The following is an 18,772-nucleotide window of genomic DNA, read 5'->3' as shown; positions in this document are numbered from 1 at the left end:
CCTAATCTCATTAATTTTTCCTAAGAATTAAATAAAATAATTTGCACCTATGATAATGCCATGCACTGAGTAAGCAGTCAAGAATTACAGATGGCTCATATGACTCAATTCTACACCATTAACTACTGTCTAACTCAGCAGAGGCAAAGTACAAGACAATGTTGCAGCCCATTTCAGTATTGACAACTCTTGTAATGAGTATACAGAAATCATAGTTTTTAGTTTAAATATGCTAAGTCTCAACTATAGCAGGAAATAATACTCTACTGCAAAAATAATGCTCCTTTCTGCCTCTATGCTGGCAAGGACACCCTTGTATCAACCACTAAATGCTTTTTTCTGGTTTCTTAAAACTAGTCTGCACACAATGTGCTTCTGATTCATGAAGCTTCAAGTTACAAAGGCTTCACATAGGAGAAAGGAAGGCATTTATCCAGTATAGCCATATTTACAGATTTTTAAATTATTATTCTGAATCTGTAACAACTGTAACTTAACGCAAAAGTGTAAGAAACATATAGTAATGAATGGGTACAGTCACGTAATAAATTGTGGCTCTCCCTTATCCTGGGGTCACTGGCTACCAGTCCTCAGGAACAATGGAGCAGAAGCTGAAAACTGTGAGCAAGAATGGAAATGACCTTCCAGGACCAGCTTTAGCTTTAGGGGTGAATGAGGGTTATACAGAACTTTGGGGAAGGGGTAAGGATATCCAGGGTGAGCAAAGGCTAAAGAGCTAATGCCTCATTTGCATGGGAAGGCATTCCAGGAATTCCAAGGGTTCTTGTTGGGAGAAAGAAGTTGGACCTGTAATTTCCCTAAGAGCTACAGGACATTCCTCACATGTGGGGATCCAGGATCCCCCAGGCAGAGAAGAGGATGCCTTGCCAACAAAGAGAGTCCTGCGTTTTACACAGAGCTCAGGACTTTCCAGTTATGGTGGACTGTGACCTTAAGAGCAGGGTTTCCCGACAGATGATCAGTGATGGCACAGAGTACTTTTATCCTACATGCCTTCCTTTTTCTGGGAGAGGTGAGTCTAAGTAAGTCACCAATAGAACATAACTGTTTCTTCAGCTAAAGCATACTAGAGCAAAGAACAATGGCTTCTAGCTTATTTAGATGAAACTGTAAAAATATAAGAATCATAACATTTTGAAAGCGGCATTTGAAAATAGTATTAATAACTGAAGACTGGTAAGTGGTAGAATGCTATGTGTTACCAAACACACTGAAAATGCTGTTATAAATGGCCATGTAAGCCACTCAAGAGTGGTGGCTACTACCTCAAGGACACTAAAAATTTACACATCTACACAAAATAATAAAGTGGAACCCTATGTCCTACGGGACCTGAGACAAGCAGGCTAAAAAAGACTGTTGTGCAGGGGCTGTAGAACAAAAATCTAACTTGATGTTAGTTCAGGGTTGTGCAAGACTAGAGGGGACAACCTATTCACAGGGTTCTGGTGCTGTCTGCTCCTTAACACAGAGTTGAAAGGGTTTATAAATGAAGCAATCAGACAACATCTTTCCCCACCTCACTCAAGATTTTAATTATTTTCCTACAATCCCAGCCATGCTAGTGAGAAAAGTAATGGCAGAGTTAGGCTAACTCCACATGTTAATAACACTGTTTACCTTTCATCAATTGTTGTCAGATTACTAGTTATTTCAGAGAAAAGTGTAGTCTGGGAGATCCCACAACCAACCTGTACTACTCAAGTCAAAATGGTTAATTTTACGTGGATCCCCTGTCATATTTCTCTTTTAAGGTTTTAAATGAGGACCAGAGATACCATGGTTAAGAGCACTTGATTTTCTTGCAGAGGACCCAGGGATGATTCCCAGCATCTACATGATAGCTCTTAGCCATCTGTAATCTCAACTCTAAATTTAGTGGATCCAAAAGGCATGCTTGTGGTACACAGCTATGCATGCAGATCAAAATATTCCTACACATTAAAAAATGAATTTAAAACAAAGTTTTAAAAGATTTTAAATGAAACAAAATTTATAATAGTACCCTTTGTAATAAACCTCACAATCAATAAGTAATAAAATGGCTGGGCGTGGTGGCACATGCTTTTAATCCCAGCACTTGGAAGGCAGAGGCCAGCCTGGTCTACAAAGTGAGTCTAGGCCAGCAGGACTGTTACACAGAGAAATCGTCTCTTGAAAACCCCTCAAAAATGGTAATAAAATGAAAGAATCGAAGGCAAAAATCTGTGCTTTTTAATGTGTACACACACACACACACACACACACACACACACACACACACACACACACACGATTGTTTCTATCCAACTTGGCTACAATGGGTTTTTTACATTTTATTACATCATAGTCACTTGTCCGTATGGCAGCAAGCACACTCACACTGCTGTGCGTCCACCTCAGAAGGACCTAGTATGCTCTAGCCCTCATCATCTCCTCTCCCTTTTCTTGTAATGATGCTGAAATTGTAATTATCAAGGTTTTGTTCACAAATATACTTTGTGGTTAGCGAGCTTAGAAAAAAAAATAAATGTTCAATGTATTCTTTGAATTACTTTGACCATCTCTGTAAGTCACCTTTTACTTGGGTTATCCACAGTAAAGAAGTTACCTTCTGAGTTTGATTTCTCTGTGATGAACTTAAACCACTACTGGGTACTGAATGCTACTGAGTAGCATCATTTAATTTCCCTTCCAAAGGAGTCAAAAAAAGAAAAAGAAAAGAAACTCTTTTTCCTGTTTTCCTTTCCTAAGAAGTTTCAGGCAGGACAGTTGCAACAAAGAAGTTAACAGAAAATAAAAAAAATTAAAGAAAGAAAGAAAGAAAAGAAATTTAACAGTATTCAGAAGACACACTGCCAATACTCACAGAAAATCCACCAAGACAGACAAAATCCATCACGTTTATAATAAAGGAAACGTGATCAAAACTTGGAAATACATTTATGGAAACATAGTAGCTAGCTAGAAGACACAGCAAAAGAGAGTGAGAAAAAAAAAACACATTTGCTGACAGCCTCAACAAAGTCATCAGTAGGAATGCACAAAACCATCTTAGTATATTTACTCGAAAAACACAGCTATACATTTGCCAATATGTACTAGTCATCTATAGAAATCCTCCTTTTTTCAAACCCAAAGAACAAAAATGGGTTTTGGATCTGTATTTTATCTTACTATTCAGCACACAGAGAGAGTAACTACTGTGCAAATTGGGTAACGTTGATTAGAGTTCTCCTTTAGAAATGGAAGTCTGTGGTGGAAGGAGGTTAAGAAAAAACCCTTCAAAACAAATAGTCCCTAGAGATTGGAGCCCAGATGTTCAATTAATGACATAAGTCCTTCTCTTCATGTTTGTGGAAAAATTCTAGGTATGTTAAAAAAAATCTATGCAATTAATTATGGTTGCTCATGTAATATGTAATAAAGAAAAAGGTCAGTCTTAAAATGCGTACTGCTGTACCCACTCACTCATGGAATCCAGTTTGAATTAACTACTTTTTCTGATCTTCATTTACCTATGAGGCTTCCCATTGCAGTTGTAATACTCTGTATGCTTCTCCTCTAACTGTGCTTTTAATGTGGATTTAATCCGCAGGCCCAGCCAGAGCTCTAAGGAGAGCAAAGTTTCACTATGAGACTCCTACTGAGGTCAAAAAAGCAAGGAGGCTAAATGAAGACAGACATATGATTTTATTTATGTGTTAACTCAGCAAAGTTACATAATTTAGAGCTGAAACACCACATTTTACAGCTCAGAAAATAGTCAAGAACCCTAGTGAGCTGAGCACAAGACTTTTGGTCATGCTATAAAGGCTGACATTTTAATTACACACGGAAGCTAAATCACACCCTTATAGCCTTAGCAGCAATAACGAAAGTCTTTGGACCATCAAAATGGAATAAAGACATCAATATGCCAAAAATAGTTTTTGTTTGACTTTGATCTTAAATGTTTAGGCTTACAAATTACATTTAGTAACCAAAGACAATTTAAAAAAAGATGGACTGGTAGGACAGCTCAGCAGACCAAGGTGTTGCCTGGCAACCCTGACAAGTTGAGTTAGGGTCCTGGATGTAAAGGTGGGAAGAGAGAACTGACGCTTCAAAATTTTCCTCTGACCTCCACACGTGTGCTACATTTCCAACATTTACCTATGAATTATAGTCGTTTTAAAAATATATTAGTCAGCATGAAGAGAAGAGCTGTTCTTCCAGAGAACCAGGGTTCAATACCTAGCACCTACATGGCAACTCACTGCTGTTTATAACTAAAGTTCCAGTGGATCTGACTCCCTCACACAGACATATGTGCAGGCTAAACATCAATGCCAATTAAAAAAATGTATTAATCACATCCATCTATTTCCTAAATATTTACCTATGAAAACTACTTCTAAAAAAATCCCTCTGATTGTAGGCAACAAAGTAAGACAGAAATACAAATACATCTTGTCCCTAAAGGCTTGTCTCTGAGTGCTAATAACACCACTTTCTAAGAAGCTCGTACTGAAAGACTAACCAGGCTTTTTTTCCCTGTCCAACCCTCCAATTCTTCCTTATGACTTTTCAAATCCATTATTACTTCATTTATATAGCTAACACTGACTCCTCAAGTGCAACATATGTGACAAGCTCCCCTTGGAAGCAGGCGACATACCAATACTACAAAATACAGAGAAAGCAAATGCAAAGGCATTCTAGAAAGAACAAAAGAAATATGGAGAGGGATTTTGAAGAGACATACTTAACCTCAAAATAATGACTGCAAAACCTAAGACCAGGAAAGGGGCTCTGTAACCCATAGGTACCTTCCAAGTAAAATAAGCATCCAGGTCTACACAGCCAAAGAAGCCGTATGAACATGTATGAGACGTATGTTTGGAAAGCAGAACTGAAGTCCTGTACAAGCTTTAGCATTAATAAACGCTGTATAGCCAAATCGCAGGTAAGTGAAATAAAGCAGTGTCTTCATAAGATCTCACAAAAGTCTCTCCTTTACATGGTTACCAACACAGTTTTAAAGCCAGTGTTTCTCAAACTTCACCACTGACTAGAAGCCACATGGAGGACTTGATAATATTGAGACTGATCATTTATTTACAATTCAGTAGGTCTAGAGTGGGGCTTAAAAGTATATATTCCTAACGCCCAAATGACACTACAGGACTGTGTTCAGGGAACCAGCGCTCTAGTGCTCTAAAACATGGAAAAATTTGTGTCTAATGTAAAATACACTGAACTTCTAGAATTTGTTCATTTTTCAGGTCCTCGAGGTTAGAATAACTTTTAAAAGCAGCCACTGAAAGCTAACACAGAGAAGCAAGTAAAGCGCTGCTGTTTGGAGCTCTCCAAGGTTCTGATTCAACACCCGCGGCTAGCTGAGGCCTATCAATCAAGTCAGTCTGAATTTGAGTAACCAGGACGCGCCCAGACTGCTTAGATTTATAAGACTCGGCCTGAGGTAGTGGTCATCCCTCTCAGCTCCAACCTGCATAGAAAGTTAATTGCAGCCAAGTTCAAAGCTATTTCTATAATGTTGTATAATGAAATCCACCCAACCACAGACTAATCTTGGTCTTTTTTGTCAACCAGCTATCTATATTTCTCACTTCAAAAAATTCCTATTTTATATATGTAATAAATATCACTGGCCTGAATTAATGGAAATTATAATAACTATAAGCAATGGTAATGAGCGAGTTGGTAACTTTAATTCTCTGAAACTGGGACTTGCAACCCTGTGATATGGCAAAGCAAGAAACACCGAGCCCTTCCTTTCCAGACAGGTGCTGGGCTGCCACGGTTCAGTGGCAGAGCATCTGCCTAGCACACACAGGGAGCAGGAAACGCTTGGAACAGGAGGATTGTCTTCCCTTTGGAAGAGAATACTAACTGGAATCCAGTATCCAGTGGTCAGCCCTGAACATCACAGAGTTGAAAGTGTGAAGATAACTTTATTTCCCCTCTATCCTTTTCTCAGTCTTCTCTTTTCCCTTCAGATTCTCATTCTTTTGTTGCTTTGTCATTGAAAAGAAAATTCGTAAAGTATGGTAATAGTTCTAAAAGTAAAACTGCTCCTAAATTTGAAGACATTCAACTTCATAAAAAATATAAATTATAATGCTACGAAGAGACAGAAGACACAAGTACCGGAGTAGGACCAAGAGTATCATCATCAGGAAACTAAAACTGGCTGACAGTGTACAGGGACTATTTGTACCATTTTTCTCTAAGTTAAAAAAAAAATCTATTTCCAAAAGAAAGGATTTAATAATTTACTTTTAAAATATTGTGGTAGAAGCTAGGCACAATATATACTGGAGAAAAATTACTGCACTGATAACTAGGAGAGGATAACTGATAACTGAGAGGAGGAGGAGAAATAATCTTTCCATGGATGAGAACACCAACTGCTTATCCAGTATCAAATGGTCAGCCTAAAAACATGCATGTAAGTAATCTTACACAGACTGAGAAGGTTGCGCTTGTGGCTAAATACGTATGTGGCATATAACAGCATAAAACAGCAACAGAAAAAGAGATCATGAATTTGAAATAGCAAGAAGAGGCATATGGGAGGGTTTGGGTGGCGGAAAGCAAAGAGAGAAATGATGTAATTATCTTATAATTTCAAAAATAGGGGAAAAATTACTGTACCAATGCATATAGTTTCAACAATTAGACCAAGTCTTTTAATTAGACAATAGAAAAATTAGCCTTTTCACATCAATATAAAATTTTGAAATCTCCAATAACATTTTATTTGAACTTTTGTACAACTGTATACAAGTATGCTTCTAGGAGGCTCATTATGTTCAAGATGATTCACTAAAGCACAACTGTTAACAACAGAAGACCAACTCAAGTCTGCTTTAACAAGAAACTGGATGGTCATAGCCCCTACACAACACACACATGCTTATTACTCTGAAGTAAGAAAAATAATGATATCGTATACATGCCTATATAAGACTAATTTCCAGACTATAGTCTTTTTGTTGTTGTTGTTGTTGTTGTTTTTGTTGTTGTCTTAACTAGTCATAACTAAGCAAGGTGTAGAAAAATACACACAGGGTGCTAGAGAGATGTCTTAGTGGTTAAGAGTGTTGGCTCCTTCCGGGTAACCCTAGGATCGATTCTTAGCACCCACATGGCAGCTCACAACCCTCTGTAACTCCAGTCCTAGAGGATCTGACACCTTCCTCTGTCCTCTCTGGGCATAACACATTGTGGTGCACATACACACATACAGACAAATCACATACCTCTGTGTGTAATGATTTTTTGTGGGGGAGGGGATTTGAGACAGGGTTCCTCTTTGTAGCCTTGGCTTTCCTGGACTCACTCTGTAGACCAGGCTGGTCTCAAATTCACAGAGATTCACCTGTCTCTGCCTCCCTGAACGCTGAGATTACATGTGTGCCATGATTTTTAAAAAGAGTATACACACAGGTATACAAAAGGTACAAAAATAAAAAGTATCACATGGTTGAATTTAGGCGAGAAGACAAGATAATAAAGGAACTGAATAAGTAGCTCATTTTAAGCGTGGCTGCAGTGCAGGCTGAGCACACATGAGGCTTGTTTCACATTTTTGTGGGTTTTTTCTTTCCTTTTAAAATCAAAATGATCTGGCTCATGTAAAGCCATGTCATTTTTGTAAATATAAAAACCACTTTGTGTTTTAGCAATCCTGGGTCAGGGGTCCCTATTTACTATCTAACATTTTCATATTTTCCCTATAAAACTATAATCATACTTGTTCACTCTCAACTTTGGCAAGTAGAAAACGAGAGCAAAAATTCTTAGGTGAGACCAGGCAGCAAGTAATAACCAGTGTAAACGAAACCTAAAACAACACATACAGAACACTAGCACTATTTAGCACTTCACAGAATACAAATGTCAAGAATCAGACTGTATCTGTAGTATCTTAACTGGTCAGGACCAGGAGCACTCTCCAATAGACTGGCCACCTCAACATTTACAAGACAGCAAATGAGACAGGTTTGAACTTAGTACATAGACATCAGAAAGATTTAAAATAGCCTTAATAGAGCAAGAAAGAAAGAACTTATAAAGCAAAATTTGGTGGAAAATTAATAACTTTTCTTTACTAATGGCAGTCTTTGCTAAGGAAATATCCAGTTCTTTAAATAGCTGTGTTAATGATATGACTTATATGAAAATTTCAAAGTCCAACAGAGAAAGAAAATAGCATGGGTAAGAAAATCTGATCTATATAAGGAAGGACACTGGAAAATAAGTAAACAAGGGCAAAACAAAACTGTTAATCCTAATCACCTAACATAACATTAAAAAGGTAATAATTTGTTCAAAACAGTAATTATGATATATTGCTATGTGTACACACATGTGATCTCTCATATGATGTTTCAGTCAATTATGGACTACATATAATAATTGTCCTACAAGATTAAGACATCTAAAAAATTCCCATCATTTACTCACTTGTGGGTGATGCTAGTATGAATCATACTGTGTTGCTAGTCCTATAAAGAACACAGCATGTTCAATTATGTACAGCATGTAATATCTGACAATAAATGACCGTTACTGGTCTATGTATTCACTGTATTATACTTTGTTGTTGTGTTGTTCCATGTTTAGAGATAGGGTCTCACTAGATTACTCATGGTCTGGGTGTCCAGACTCAAGTGATCCTTACCTCCATCTCTTGACTAGCTGGGACATGCCACTATGCATAGCACTATACCATACCTCTTATTAGAGTGTGCACATGCACACACACACTTGTGTAAAACATTCACATGCATGCCACTGAACGTATGTGCAAGAGAGGGGATAATTTGTAGGAGTCAGTTCTTTCCTTTCACCATGTAGATCCCAAATTGAACTCAGGCCATCAAGCTTGGTGGCCAAGCACTTCTATCTCCTCGGCCCATACAATTTTAACATTTTCATTATACTCAGAATATAAAAATCAGTCTCCCAACACTCAATGCTATTCTCTTAGTTCTTATTGAAGAAACAGTGGGGATTTTAAAGTCAGTAAAGTCACACACACACACAAAAAAAACAAAACCAACTAATTTTCTAACTGAAACTCACTGTGTAACTCAGGGCAGCCTCAAATATGCAGGAACATGGAGGGACAACTGTATGGTCCAACAACCTTGATTACATAAAATTGACAAGAATTTCAGTATGAAAACAATTCATCATCATCATCATGATATGTTTAAGTGTTCTGCTTGCCTTTTATGTCTGTGTACCACCACTGTCCCATGCATGCAGTGCCTGCAGAGGACAGAAGAGGGAGTTAGATCCCCTGGGACTAATGTTACAGGTGGTTGTGAGGGCTGGGAATTGAGCCTACGACCTCTGGAAGAGCAGACAGTGCTTTTAACCATTGAGCTATCTCGCCAGTCTGAAAACAATTATTTTAATGACTAAACTTGTACTGTTTATCCTTTTTATCACTCATCTCCATTATTCATTTTAGCTTCCTTTGAAAGCACAAAAAGGCACAGTACCTATGATGTGTGTGTGTGTGTGTGTGTGTGTGTGTGTGTGTGTGTGTGTTTGCACACCATCTGACCAAGGTCCTACACAGTCTAGTTTACTTCATTCAAAGCAAACCTTACTTTTTGCCATGCACAAGTGTTTAGTCAAAGGCTTGGAAATCAGTGATTACCTCATAACTCTTTGCCCACTCTAACCTCCCTCAACCAGGGTTGTTGTGTGATTATCATCACAAATAGGCTGAACCTGGAACACAGCTGCTTGGTCAGTTCCTGAAGCCCTAAGGACACAGGTGATTCTCTCATCAGAATAGTCTTAATATCTGAGTTAAATATTCATGTATACTGGAATGAGAACAGTTTTCTTTACTGTTGTTTGTTGTTTTGTTTTTTCAAGACAGGGTTTCTCTGTGTAGATCTGGTTGTCCTCAAACTTGCTCGGTAGACCAGGCTAGCCTTGAACTCAGATCTGTCTGCCTCTCCCTCCTGAATACTAGAACTAAAAGCAAATACCATTATGTCTGGCACAAAAGAAATTTTCTCTGAAAGGCTCAGCTTATATATACTGTTATTCAAGTGGCTTTTCCTTCAATGTCTTGGATTTGCAAAACTTTAAAAGCTCTTTATTTTTAAGCTGGAATTTAGAATTTTTCCCTCATATAAGCCAAAATCCATCATCTCTTTTCAAAGGAGTGTCTCATTACTCTAATGTGGCAAAATATGAAATGATATGATTATTTTTATGATTTGTATGGTCTCTTTAGCTTACCAAAGTGCCTGCACCAAGTATATTGGAGTGAAAACAGTGTCCACATAGTGTCCCTACCTTCTCTGGCTTCATGATCTTAGGAACAAGACTACAACTCAATCCTCTTTGAGTGTGTCTTCAACCTGGCAGGTAACAAGGAGCTAGGTCACCAACTTTCTCCTGAACTCTCTTCTAGTCCAGCAGGGAGGTAGTCTATAGATGTGTTTGTAGGTGTGATGCAGGGAAAGAAGAACAAGCATTCCTTGTAAACCAAGCAGAGCCTTGCCACCAAGAACCAACTAGCAGGCTGCAAAAGCAAGTGCAAGCTTATGTAACACAACATTTCAAATTTACTCATGTTCTAAAATTCTGACACTTGACAACAATTGTAAAACATTTTCTCAATAAAAGGGTAATGGGAAATTAAATAACTGGCTGAAAGTAACCAACACTGTACATAAGGGGACCTAAATTTATAATTAACTTACTAAGTCCAAAAGGAATAGCCTCTTGTGTTATGAGTAAATTTGCAGAATACCAGCTGAGTGAGTATAGAAAATAGACATTGAAAAGGACAGGCACAAGACAAGGTGTTTATCTCTCATCCAGATGCATTCCACTCTCAGCATCTTTTTTCGGGGGGGGGGGGGCGGCGAGGTTGGTGTCTGTGCTAGTCAAACCCAAGGCTTTATATATCCTAGACGAATGTTCTACCACTAAGCTCTATTTCTGGCTTTTGGTTTTATGAGACAGGATCTTACTGTGCAGCTTATATTGGTCTTGTACACAGAACCCTCCTGCCGCTACTTCCCATATGGTGGGATTTTAGGAATTTGCCATCATCCTGATCCACTCCCAATTTGTCTATCCTAAAATAACATTGCTGATGAAAAAGAAAACCCACTTTTAAATTTCTAACTTGGATGTCACAGAGCAAGTCCTCCAATTTCACTGTATATGTTAATTTTAGTCTTATATTTAACTCAGTATCATAATCACGTTACACAGTATACTAGGCAATGACATTCAGATTTTAAAAATGTGAATCTCACTCCAGGTTTTAGAAGCTAGGGTCTCAATGTGCTTTACCACCTAGCAAGACAACAAAAGGCAAATCATCACAACTGAAGGGGCTTTAAACTGAACAGTACTAAGAACTTGCTGAAAGGAGTCAGGAAGCACTCCTAAAAGCAATCCCAAAGACTTATCTTAAAAGTAAGTGTAGGACTAAGAAGGTGCAAGCAAATAAGCTATGTATAAAACAAGTTTTAGAGAGTTTGCCACTCCGATAGCTTAAAGCATTAAAGGCTAAAAAAACTAGAAAACCACAGTTCACTGTGACTGTAGTTTCAGACTGAACTGGGTAAATGGGCTCCTAAGGAGCTTAGAATGCAAAGGAGGAAAAAGGGAACAGACACACGATTTTAATTTAGTTCAGTAAAGTTGGCCTTACAGTGAAAAAATGCAGAGCCAAACATGGTTGGTGAGGCATGAAGAAAGCCTTTACATTATACAAGCAGGCTAAAAATTCTTACAGACAGAGAGAGGTGCTGAGACATTCTACAATGGGCCGTCACAATTACAGAAGCAGGTATGCCTGACTCAGAGGTACACACTAAGGAAGTTCTATCCCAAGCACCCTTTGCCCTTCCTACAGGCAAAACAGACCCTAAGTCACAGCAGACTTTATTAGTCAGCACCTACCAATGTGTGCCACCCCCACCCCAAGCTAGGTAAATGATCAGATACTTAGACTCTTTTGATAAGAAGGAAAGAAAAAAAAAATCTGGTGACATCTTTTTAAATTCCTTGCCTTTACAGGGTTTGCAAGAAGTATTTAAATTTAAGACTTTCTTTTAAAAATATATAAAAAAAGAAAAGAAAAGAAATAAAAACAAAAAACAAACAAACAAAAAAACCCCATGAACTTGATTGAGATCTAGTATACTTAACTTTAAATACTTATAAGGTGAGCAAACTGTGGAATACCAATTTGACAAAAATTTGCATATAAACTTTTTAAATGACAGGTTATATATACACCAACCCTTAAAATTGGAAATATAAGTAGAAATGTCAAGTATAATACAGGGCATACTACATGTTGACAAACTTAGAATAAGATGAATAAATGACAAACTTAGAATAAAATAAAAATCAACTTAAAAGTTATGTTTGTTGAATGGGACTGATTCAAATGTATTATAATTAGTTTATGCCCTTTGTTTTCTAAGAGAGGTTTTTATAATTGGTCTTGCTGTTTATCTCTGCTATTAAAACACAAAACCAACTCTTTGGCTTGGAAAAATGTTTAAGTAAAATCTGTTTCCTTCTTCACTGATATAAAAGTAAAGGCAAATTCAATAGACTGAAAGGATTAAAAGACAAAGAACAGAAAGCAAGTCACATCAATGATGTTTGCAAATAAATTCCTCCTGATTGCTTCAGAGAAAGCTGCGATGTGGCTCAGTGGTATAGTACTTTCCCAGGTCTGTCCTATGCCAAGCAGAGTAAGAAAACAAAAGAAAAAAAGATTTGTGGAAAATAGTTCTCTCCCCTCAGGGCTAAATTTTTAGTATCATTTAAAAACTGAGTCAACATGTATATAAAAGCCAAACACTCTACTCTGATACAGGAAATAACTGCTTGCCAAGGCTGACAGTCTTAAAGAAAGAATGATTACAAACAGTATATGAAGCCAATCTTGCAGCCCTAAGTGGTGGCGCACATCTTTAACCCAGCACTTGGGAGTCAGAGGCAGGCAGATAGGCGAGTTGGAAGCCAGCCTGGTCTATAGACGGAGTTCCAGGACAGCCAGGGCAACACAGTAAAACCCTGTCTCAAAAAACAAACAAAGAAAAAGCCAGTCTTCTGGAAAAGGTATATACAGAGAGGAAAGATAGAATGAGAAAAGTTAGGGTAGACTTCATAAGGGAATTTATTTAAATGAGCTGTAGGATAGAAAAGAACTTTTGAATATGCATCTGCAAGAAAATGTAAAATATGGGAATGTAGGTAATTTCCAGTGCTCCTTGGGACAGTGAGGGGAAGAGCAGTAGGAAATGACACTAAAGATTAAGGCATGCCCCATGTCACAAAGTGTTATATATTCGTACTATTATTAAATTCTATCAGATCTAAGCTGCCACAGATTACAAGATACAGCAATAACTATATGGACCCTAAAGCTTGATGATTAAGTCTTACTGTTAAAATGTTATACTTTTAGTATAAGATAAACAAGCCAAGCACACAGAAGGGCAGTTTAAATTAAAAAAAAAAAAAAGCTGTTTATTTCTCTACTTACTAAGGTAGAAAGAGGAGGTGGCAATCTTAAGAAATGAACTTTGTTAGTCTGTAGACTGAAGTAAAGCTAACAGCATAGATCAAAAGCGAGAGATTAAAACAAAACAAGAAACTGCTTTACACTGATTGGCAGTACCCCGCTGCCTCCCAGAAGTACAGGATTCTCTTCAAGGGGGCAAAGGAATTGAAGATGGAAGCTTATTGCAAAGATAAAAACCAAAGATGGACGGACAACTTAGGATCAAGGAAAAATAATCAGTTTTAAGTAACATGATGTTTCAGAATTACCCAGGGGACTTTATTAACATTTACATCATTGGGGAGGTGTCGTCCAGGGGTAGAGTACCTGCTAGGCATTAACGAGGCCTGAGACCTATATCCCTAGTGTTGTCAAAGTATGTATTTCCAGCCTCCATCCCATGACAGCCAGAGAGGGAAGCTGTTCAACAGAATTCCCAAAGTACAGCCCTGAACCTCTATCTTAACAAGTAACACAGCATGTAAAACATGTTGACAATTCTGACGAGATAGGAAAGACTTACACTTATGTACAGAATATTAGCAAAAAGGAAAGTAGGATTTTAATCAAGAACATGACTGCATCATACTGAGAAGTTTGGAAGACCACTCTGGTGCAAGGCAGACTTCGTAGAGAAGACAGATAGTGTGAAGATAGAAGGTGTGTGTGTGTGGGGGGAGAGGTTAGTAAATGTTACAACTAGCAGATCATCAAAATAACGTTACGATTAGAGATGGTGACCATTTGTGTACTAACAGCAAGAGGAAAACAAAAGTAGTTTTAAAAAACCACACAATTAGAATTTTATAAAACTTAAAGGTGTTATTTTAATGTTTTCTAAAGATACAGCCCTTCTAGTGAACATTACAGACATTGGCCTTTTAAAAATAAATCTTATTTGAGTATGGTAAGCCATCATCTTTTTAGCTTTATAATAAATCCTACTCTATAAAATCTTATACGGTATAAACATTATAGGGTCCAAATAGTACTAAAACTCAAAGTGATCTCCAAGCTCAAATGAAAATATGAACATTTAAATATCTAATGTTTACTATTCTATTAATCCAAGAAAATGAAAGTTTAAAGTCCCCAACAATATAAAATACTTTCAGTGGCTGATAATTTAAAATTACAAACAGAAAACAATCAATTAACAAACTTACGCTGAATGTGAATGAACTGTTTGGGCTGCTTAAACTCCCCTTTGTACAAGCGATTGTAATAGTTGACGTTGCTCTCTGCCTCGGGAACTGGAATGACCATGCTCTCTTTTTTCTCTCTAAATACTTGCTGTGCTGAAATAGCTCGCTGTAAGTGATGTTCCTGGAAAATGTAAAGTAGGCAATGTAAGTAACAACAAATAAAACCTAATAAATATATTTAATAAATTGCACTCAGCTCAATGCATAATTAGCTCAATGCATAATTCTACCTAGAAGTTGCTTTATTAATTAACTGCAAAAAAAATCAATTAAAAATAGTTTCCTCTTTGTTAAATCATAAGATTTTTTCTGCAAAGCCAAGAAAGCATTACTATCATATCCCTTAATACCTGTGGTTTATTATCAGTATTATAACTTTATAACAATTTTAATAAGCAGAATTCTTAAAAGACCACACATATGTTTATAACCTAGAATTTTAATATTTCTGTTATAAGCTTATACCTTGTTTGTTAAATAAATTGAGGTATATGTCACCACCACCAGATTAAGAAAAAAAATTCAAGTCATAGGAAATAAGTTTGTATTATAAAATTTAAATAGCTTCTACACTTGAAACTTAGTACTACATTCTGAATAATTAAAATAAAGATGAAACTATGCCCAACAAATCATGTAGTGACTATGGCAGGAAATACTTAATAAATATTAAACAAAACATACCTATAAAACATTCGCAGGTTCTAGTCACTTCTCACCAATGACCCCTTAGAATAAGTGTCTTACTCCCCTTAGAGCTTTACCTTTCTTTCAGTCAGGTCAGAACATGTCACTCTCACAAAGATCCCCACTGTATCAGTGTAAAGGTTAAAATTCCTCCATGATGTTTAGGGCTCTTTATCTCTAATAGCTGTAACTCTCACCTTTTGCTCTCGCCACAATGCTTTTGCCTGTTTTCAAGTAGTATCCTAACAGCCTACTTTTGAAAGTCTTTGGTTTCATACATCAGAAAGCAAGTTATGTGGTAACATACTTAAAAGAAAAAAAGAATCAAAGCCATCTATTTTGATGGTGGACAGTGTTTGTTGACGAGTGTAGCTGACATGATGTGGCCTGAAAAGATGTAGAAGTATTTCTAAAGTCTGTGTTATCTCACCAGCCAAACGCCAGGAGGACTGAAATGTAGAGCTGCTAATCTTAGATTTAAAAGTTTGGTGACAATGACAACACAGATGGTACAAATATGGCTTAGGCTACTACCACTGTTATGAGAGGTACAGATGATGAACATAACGACACCACTAAATCAAGAGATTAATACAAAGCAGTTAAGTATGCTATCGAAATTTTTTTTTTCATTGTCAAAATTCTGGTACAGTTTCAGTGATGGTGCCCTGATGATGGGAGGCAAAGAGGAAGGCCTGTAAAATTAATAGATCAAAATGCAACTGCACCCAAAACTCGTGCGTAGGGAAGGAAGTATCGTTGCATAATGAATCAAGAAAAATGTTATGTGGGGCTGGAAAGATGGCTCAGCAGTTGAGACACCTTCCTGCTGTTGCAGAACAGCATGGTTCAGTTCCTAGCACACACATGGGGCTCACCACTGTCTGTAACCCCAGGAACTGAAACTACAGATGACTATGAGCCATCAAGGAATGGTGCTGGGCATGGATCCAGGGCCTCTACACGAGCAACAAGTGTTCTTAACTGCTGAGCCATCTCTCCAGCCCCTAACAAGTCACTTATTTCTTAATCCAAAGTCAAATACCCCACTAGCTTTGTTGTTTTACAAACAACAAAAATTTATAACTAAAAGCTTCTTGGTTGTATTTTTAAGCTGTATTTTTTTTAAAAAAAATCATAATCAGCAATTTTGTAAATAAAGAATATCAGAAGATACTGTATAATTTTATCAGTCGGCCAAAACAAGGAATTCCAATACCATACATGTTCTGGGGTCTCACTGCTTACAATGAAATTAAACAAGAGCCTTCAAGAGATTTGGAGACTATCAAATATCAATAATAACAACATAAATTGGTATTCTTACCTGTAGCATCCTCAACAAGGAACAAACAATATCCTACCTCTAAATAACAAGGTCTGTAAGACCCATGTTTAGAATAGTATTTCTGAGGTGAAAACTGGCCATACACTTTTTTCTTATAAATCATCCTCAGCCTTCTAAGTCCTCTTTTCTCTAAAGTTTTTATTTTTATTTTTATTTTTTTTACCATTTCTCAAATTAATACACCTTTCTATTATGAGCCTCTCAGACTCATAGCATTTATTTGTTTATTTACTGCTACCATGTTTACAGAGCTTTGGAATAAAGGAAGGCAGGTTACTACTGTCTCGTTTTCTGAGCTTCACAAACACATCTCTTCTCAACAAGTCCAACCTCTCACTCTATCACCATGCCTCTCAAGCATCCTTCCCTGAGAATCACAACGCCTACCATTTCCTGTGCATCCTCATGCCTACCTTTGGCTCTGAAAATCCTGGCCCTTTCCCGAAGACAACTTCTCCTTTCCACTTGATTACATACATATCTCCAGTCTGTTATTTACAGCTAGTTCCTCGGTTTTATGACAAGGTTCAGCCTCTCAACCTTTCTATTCTCCTATCAGACTCACCCACTGCCCTCATTCTTTATCCAGGTCAGGAATATGGAGTTGAGACTACTCATCTTCTCCCCAGTGCCCTCCATTCTTCTGATGTTCCAGTCTATGGAAAAGCACTGATCGATAACTCAGTATTGTATGACTGTATGACTTAAATTCTACTTAGCTTTTCACATATATTCAAGCATTCATACACACAGCAAGCACAGACATACATACACACGCACACAAGCAAAAAAATCGGTCTTCAAGATACAAGAAGTGCACTAAGCTAATACAAAGATCAGCTAATGCTACAATAGGTTAAATTTTAAAATATTTATTATCCATCAACCTTCCAACATGTTTAAGTGTACCTTTTAGACACTGGTATTATCTTGTCACTCGAAATTGTAAGAATGACTGAGCACAGTCTCTGCTATTAGGAAGCTTATTTGGTAGAAGGGAAATACTCAAGTATCACTCATGTCTGAGCTTGACAAGTACGTCTCTTCTCAATTAGTCAAATCACTGTTTCTGGACAACAAGAAAAGATGCCCAAAGAATATGAAATCTAATTTGAGACTTTTAGGAAGACTGACCATTTGACAAAGCAAAAGGAGAAATAATTCAAGCAGCAAAACCAACATGAACAAAATGGATGAAGACCCAGCAACAAGAAAGGCAGTGGAGGACAGGATTAGTTGAGTTTCCACGCTTTCCACAGACTTCTCTTCATAAGGGTATGATCTCAAGCTCACCAGCTACATTTTCTCACATATTAATAACTAGTACTATGCTATAGATTTACAACATAGTAGTAGAAATCTGAGCCAACTAAACAATTGTGAGGATGACATAAAAACAACACAAATAGCATTCAGGAACTAAGAAGCAAAGCCTTGAATAAGTTCATTTCCATAGCTAAGGCTGTATTTTGCTGTAACCTTACTGGTCACAGAAAGTAAGACACAACAGGCAATGCTCTCCCTTTCAGTTACATGGTGTTCTCTAGTTCTTAGAGACCACCCAGAATCACAATAATAGAGAGTCAAGAAACAAGTGGTTTGTTCTTGGGTAAACTACATGCATTAGAGAACTAAATGTCAGTGTTGTTTGACAATTTTATCCTCACAAGACAAGGGCACTTGTTAAATTAGAGATGAGAAACCATGCTCTTAGAATACTAACAGTCTGCACACCACATCCAAGAGTAATGAGAGGAATCTGGGTTGAATGGCAGCACACTTTAAAACCTCGATTTTTCTAATATAAATGCCATTTTCCTCCAGGTACAAAATATCTTATATTAATATCATCAAGTTTTAAAATTATCAAAACACTTTAGTAGGAGATGAGGGTTTCACATTAATTCATAATAAAAATTAAGGAATTTAACTTGAACTAAGGGCCTCCTG

The 18,772-nt window shown here is 37.2% G+C and overlaps 1 protein-coding gene and 1 long non-coding RNA gene across 3 annotated transcripts in view; one reads left to right on the top strand and one right to left on the bottom strand.

Moving 5' to 3' along the window:
- LOC311607880 overlaps nt 1–18,772 on the top strand; it is a 426,536-nt gene that overhangs the window by 185,348 nt on the left and 222,416 nt on the right. The gene's annotated exons all lie outside the window — the stretch shown is intronic.
- The window catches only part of EPC2 (enhancer of polycomb homolog 2), a 99,097-nt gene that overhangs the window by 50,198 nt on the left and 30,127 nt on the right, over nt 1–18,772 (bottom strand). For both annotated transcript variants that reach the window (XM_084799161.1, XM_084799162.1), the window contains exon 2: nt 14,749–14,908. In XM_084799161.1, coding sequence (XP_084655287.1) covers nt 14,749–14,908 — 160 coding nt within the window. The remainder of the gene's footprint in view (nt 1–14,748; nt 14,909–18,772) is intronic.

This window comes from Acomys minous (assembly GCF_964271855.1).
Source record: "Acomys minous genome assembly, chromosome: 10".
Taxonomy (NCBI): domain Eukaryota; kingdom Metazoa; phylum Chordata; class Mammalia; order Rodentia; family Muridae; genus Acomys; species Acomys minous.
Note: the sequence above shows the minus strand (reverse complement) of the source record. Positions and strands in the feature narration are given on the sequence as shown.